The 6,595-nt window shown below is 35.9% G+C and overlaps 1 protein-coding gene across 1 annotated transcript; it reads left to right on the top strand.

Moving 5' to 3' along the window:
* The first annotated feature begins 4,720 nt into the window (after positions 1-4,720).
* On the top strand, positions 4,721-5,893 carry LOC111908491 (uncharacterized). Its single transcript, XM_023904314.1, has one exon. The coding sequence runs from the start codon at positions 4,721-4,723 to the stop codon at positions 5,891-5,893; it is 1,173 nt and encodes a 390-aa protein (XP_023760082.1).
* Positions 5,894-6,595: the final 702 nt, after the last annotated feature.

The following is a 6,595-nucleotide window of genomic DNA, read 5'->3' as shown; positions in this document are numbered from 1 at the left end:
ATGTTCTTGTGGAAACAATAAAGAACATGACAAGGAAATTTAACCAAGAACCAGAAGTACCAGCTTCTACATGAAGAAACAAACATGTTTCCATTGTGGAACTCCTGGACATATCGCAAGGAATTGTCCAAACCGTGCATATGTTTCATACTATGCACAAGGTAGGCAGAATGAATCACGAGGAAGATCTCTTAAGAGAAAGTCCTCGAGATCTCGTTCAATTGATGCTGATTGGAATGTTAATAAAGACAAAAATCAAGCTACTAAACTTAAAAAGGACAAACAGGTTTTGAACAAAAATCCAAAAGACACTTTAGCAAAATTGAAATTGGTTGAGCCAAGATCGGTATCTCCAAAGTCATTGTCTGGAGCTTCATCTAATCATAGATGGATACCCAAACGATCAAAAACGAAGAAATATAATTCAAAATCAACCATTAAAATCCCCATTTGTGTTAGTAACAAAGTTCCTAAAACAAATTACAAAGGGTGCCCAAAAACTCATCTGTCCAATCACCTTAAAGTCTTTTAAATGCATCTTGTAATCTATCTGACCTGAAATGTGAATGAGTTAATTCTGCTGATAAGAAAAGTAAACCTAGTGTTTCTATGATCCGGGTTCTAAAATCTAATTAATCCCGCACATCGTGCAGGAACAACTATGGAGGAATATCTTTAGACCTTGGTATGTCGATAGTGGCTGTTCCAGGCACATGATATGAGACATTTCCCAATTGCAAGACATTCAAAACTTTAATGGTGGTTATGTTTCTTTTGCGGGAGGAGAAGGTGGAAAGATCACATAAAAGGGTAATGTGACTAATTTCGTGCTCAACTTTGAAAATGTGAATTATGCACCCGAGTTGAAACACAGTCTGCTGAGTGTATCTCAGATTTGCGATAAAGGATACTCAACTCACTTCACGAACAAGGATTGTCTAATTCTGAAGCCTGGAATCATCATTCCAGAAGAGTGGATTTTGGTGAGGTCAAAGAGGGAAGGGAATGCCTACATCATTGATATGAACCATAACATTCCCGAGCAAGTTACATGTCTTTTCTCTAAGGTTTCTGAACACAATGTTATGCTTTGGTATTGTCGACTCGGTCACGCAAATGCCAAGAACCTCAACCATCTTGCGAAAAATGATATTGTGCATGGTCTTCCAATCAAGAACTTCCAAATTTAGGGGGAGAAATCAAAATACAAAAAAAATATAAAACAAAAATACAAAAATATGTCTTTATGTTTGTTGGTGTCATCTGGGAAGCAATATTAAGTATAAGTGATAACGGGAAGTTTAAACAAGTGTAAGGTACTGAAGCTGAATTGTCTAGACTCTGTGCTCAACGTGCTGGTAGACACAAAGGACTAAAAGAAAGGAATGGACACTGTGACAAATGAATAGAATTAACATACTTAAATGGACTTAGATACATATAGACTAATGATACGACGCTCAGGTAGATTGAGCAATGAGATAAACAAGGGAACCGACATGATAAACTTAAGTTACTTTTCTATTGGAACTGTGGCTCAAAACGTTGTCAGCATATGGACTCATGTCCTTAATTTCGGTACTGATTGGGCGACTGGGGGGTTCTGATAAAGTTGGTCTGTAGGAATTTATTTTCTTGCTTTCTATCTGTCAGTCATATGTTGCCTCCTCTGCGTGATTGGAACAGATCCAACCTGGAATGCAACATATGCAACTCTATCTCTATACACATTCTTATCTATGCAATTCTTCCTGTCTGTTAGTCAAATGCTGTCTCCTTTGTGAGATTGGAAAAGATCCAACTTGGAACACAACATATGCAACATTCTACCTCTCAATCCCTCTATCTATGTTAATCACATGTTGTTCCCTCTGTGTGATTATAAGAGATCCGACCTGGGGCACAACATATGCATTTGTATATCTATCTTTTCTCCTAATGATTGACTACTCATCTAAAGTAAGGAGTTCTTTGGAAGTTCTTGATTGCCGGGGTATGTCGAGAAGTGGGGAACACATTCTAGCACACCTAAAATTGAACTACTTAAATGGTTGTCTGTAGATCTCGCTGCTGAATTTAAGTGCACAACAATATCCATGATCATCATCAGCTAAATGGTTCATTTAGAAATTTAATTTCAAATGTCTTGTCACATATAATCTATCCTAAAATGGCAAAAAGGTTCTTTGTGTTTAAGTGAATCATAATACCGGTGGTTAACCAAATCTATTCATGCATGTGTGTATTGAAAAACAAAGTTAAGGCTGTTTCAAAACTTATGATCCCAAAGTGTTTAAATTTTACTTTTGAAGTGTGGTTAGTGTTATTTTTAAATTTCATTTTATTTTTCATTTTTCATTTTTTTTCTTTTTCTAAAATTAAATTTTGTTTGCATTTAAATTTTAGTTTTTATTTTATTTTAATTTTATTTTATTTTTCAAGTCTTCAAAAGGTTCGTTATTTAAAAAATTGGACTAATATTTAAAGAGGATTTGAGTTTTGGTGTGGCCCACCGGTGTTGTCTTATAGGCCGAAAACCCTTAATTAGGGTTGAAAAGGATAGATTTCGGCATCCCCACTCTTTCTTCCTCACACCTCCGCCGAAAACTCACTCTATCTCTCTCCCGTCTTCACTATTGTTTGTTGATCAAGGTTTTCTACTCGATTCGTCATCTTTCTATTGTATCATAAAAAATTGCTCACTGATTATTCAATGTAAGTGAATTGCGAGTGTTGCTCATCAGTTCTAACATGATTTAATTACGTTTTTTCAGGTTTTAGGAGCTTATCTCAATTCTGACGGTATTTTTCGTCAATTTGGCGTTTTGGGTTCAAGGGATTTAGGTTTTCGGTGACCCTGTTTCAGCCGAAAACCCAGATCCAACCGAAAACTGACTTGCGCTATGACCGAAAACGATATACTTTGACCACTTTGAACGAAAACGATGAACCTGACCACTTTGACCGAAATCGTGTCCCGCTCTTTGAGCGAAAACAATAAACTTTGACTATTTTGACCGCATTCAATTTAATTCAATCCTGTTCACTTTGGTTGACCGAAATCAATCTTAGTTGACTGAAATCAATATTTTTTAGAAAATTAATTTTATCAGTTTAATTTTGCTTTTCTCACGTGGCTTGTTTGGTGCAGATAAATGGCTAAATTGAAATTTATTGAAAATCACAATATTGCTGGATGTCTTTCTGATCCACTACAGAACCATCAGGAATTAAAGTCCATGGTTCATGGTCTAAACAACTGCAGGATCACTCACGCTCTTCCAGAGACCCCTGTCATCTATAATGTCACACCCCTAAACCAGACGGTGGAAATGTCCGGGAGCTTGAAGTGACTTCATCCTGTAGTACACATAGTATATAATTGAAACATAAAATCATCATCATCAAACATGTAATATAACAATATACATTATTTACATCAAGTATTATGTTTGAATATTATATGCCAAAATAGTTGAAGTACAATAAAACAAAATATGACAAAATATCCATTAGTTTGTTCTGCCCAACCTACTTCAACGGTTTCTTGAGAATACAAGTTAATTTAAAAAGGTCAACATAAAAATGTTGGTGAGTTCATAAACATGTTTGAGAAAATGATTTGTATAACTTTGTAGTCACAAGAAAATCCTACATTTTCTTAAAACAGTTTAGTATGATTGTGTCCGATCTAGTATTAATGCATGTGTGTTATTGTTTAATAGAATGCCCAAATTGATTGAATAGAATGTAAATAGAATGCCCCCAGACAACCCTATGTTGCCTGTAAAAGAGGAAAAAGAATAGTCTCCCATAAATTTCATAATGTTAATTCCTCTAGGTGAGCTGTCATAACCATACTAATTAATGACAATTTCGCCTGTCTTGGCGTTTGTGGACGCCGACGGAAAATAGAATAAGGTTGTCGTCACCCTAGACTGATGTAGTCTAACTGTAGCGAACAACTCAGGTGTGGGGTATCATCCCCGTATAGATCAATACACAAAACCCCGCTCTCCCTCCAAGAGACTTTGATTATAATTGCAGGCTACGATCGTACACTCAATAGGTGTCAACCGACACGTCTCACTAGATCCTTAATCAAATTTACGCAAATACGAACATATAAACTCATTCCGGGCCCAATGAACCATGTAAGCGGACCACTAAGTCTCACTAAACACATACGTCATTTTCAGGCCCGAAAGGAATGAGATTATATAACATGGGCACAAAACATTAATGAACATAATATTGTGTTGTGTTATTTAAATTTGTATTTTACAGATTTAACACCATGAACAATACCAATAGAACATGGATGTATGAAAGAAAAGATAATCGTGGTTGTCTATCGCCTGTTTTCATACAAGGAGTGAAAAAATTCATAGACTTTGCTACCACTCAACAAAGGTTCATGGACGAAGACATAATCAAATGTCCATGCATCAAATGTCGTAACATACCAAATATAGAATCTGATACTATTAAGCATCATTTTTACAAGTCAGGTTTTGGTAAGGAATATTGGTGTTGGGATAAACATGGCAAAACATTTTTTGATGATGACAATACGTCTGTAGGGGTGGATGATTCCAACACAAATTCGAATGAAGGAGAATGTGTTTATAAAGAAATGGTCATAGATGCAATTGGTGCTGATTTTAATACTGGTAATCCTGAGGAGGAGCCAAATGCACTAGATAAATAATTCTTTGATATGCTAGACGAAGCCGATAAAGAGTTGTGGTCTGGATGTAAAAAAGTCACACAACTATCTATCGTAGCTAGACTATCGAATATAAAATTAGAGTATCATATACCTGAAAAAAGTTACGATGCTATCTTCCATGTGATAAATGATGTGTTACCGGAGGAGAATAGTATGGTAGGTAGTTTATACGAGAGCAAAAAGTTAATACAAGTACTACGTTTGCCTGAGGAGATGATTAAGTGTTGTAGGTTTGGATGTATGATATATTGGAGGGGAGACAAAGATCTTTATCGGAGCAAATTCTGCAATGCAGATAGGTACAAACGGTCAAAAAATTTGGCCAGATGTTCTCGCGTATCCTATAAGAGAATACATCACTTTCCATTGACTCCAAGGTTGAAGAGACTGTATGCTTCACAAGCCACAACCGCTTCCATGCAATGGCACTCAGAGGATCATGGACATGATGCTGGAGTAATGTGTCATCCATCTGATTCAGGAGCTTGGAAGCACTTTGACAAAATCCATCCTACATTTGCAGCAGAAATACATAATGTTAGATTAGGCCTAAGTACAAATGGGTTTGCACCACACAGAGAATTTGGAAAAAAATATTCATCTTGGCCTATTATTATAACATCTTATAATTTGCCACTATCTATGTGTATGAAAGAGCCTTACATGTTTTTGACCGCACTTGTGCCAGGACCTTCAAACCCTAAGCATAAAATAGATGTATTTTTGCAACCAATAGTTGCAGAATTGGAGCAGTTATTGGAAGAAGGCGTAGTAACATATGATATATCTTTAAAACAAAATTCCCATTTACGAGTAGCTTTAATGTGGACAATAAGTGATTTTCCAACACATGCAATGTTGTCAGGATGGTCTACAGCAGGTAAACTATCATGTCCACATTGTAGGAAACATACACAAGCATTCAGACTGAAGAATGGTAATAAGATGTCATGGTTTGACTGCCATAAAATATTTCTACTGGTAAATTACCCATATAGAAAGGATAAAAATAAGTTCAATAGGAATCATGAAGTGACAGAAGATCCTCCTCCAGGTAAGAATGGTGAACAAACTTTAAGGGAAATTGAACAATTCGGTTTGGTAAAAGTGACCGAACTAAATGCTAATGATGTAAGCAAAGCATGTGGCGATCATGGTTAGAACAAGAAAAGCATATTTTGGGATTTACCATATTGGAAAACTTACCTCATTAGACATAATCTTGATGTTATGCATATTGTGAAAAATGCATTTGAGAAATTTTTTTACACTGTAATCAATGTCAAAGCGAAGATGAAGGACAATGTAGCAACGAGAAGAGATCTGAAACTATATTGTAGGAAGAGAAGAGGAGTAGAAGATGATCAAAGAGCGTACTATGCTCTAGACAAGAATCAAAAGAAAGCCATATGCGAGTGGGTGGAGAAATTGCATTTCCCCGATGGTTATGTTTCTAATTTGGGGATGTGTGTTAATTTAACCAGGTGTAGGTTGTTCGGAATGAAAAGCCACGGTTGTCATGTTTTTATGCAAAGATTGATGCCAATAGCATTTCGTGAAAAGTTGCCAGAACATGTGTTGGAAGCATTAATAGAGTTGAGTCTTTTCTTCAAAACATTAACATAAATATCAATCACTACAAAAGACATGGAAAGAATTGAAGCGGAGATCCCAATAATTCTATGTAAATTAGAGACCATCTTTGTCCCTAGTATTTTTAACTCCATGGAACATTTACAAGTACACTTGCCATATGAAGCGAAGAAAGCCGGTTCCGTCCCATATCGGTGGATGTATCTATTTGAAAGGTTTGTATGTTACATCAAAATGTATGTTGATATTTTTGTAAGCTAATTTAAATAT

The sequence above is a fragment of the Lactuca sativa genome, chromosome 6 (genome assembly GCF_002870075.4).
Source record: "Lactuca sativa cultivar Salinas chromosome 6, Lsat_Salinas_v11, whole genome shotgun sequence".
NCBI classification, from domain to species: Eukaryota; Viridiplantae; Streptophyta; class Magnoliopsida; order Asterales; family Asteraceae; genus Lactuca; species Lactuca sativa.
The sequence above is the reverse complement of the archived record's forward strand: the minus strand, read 5'-3'. Positions and strand labels throughout refer to the sequence as shown.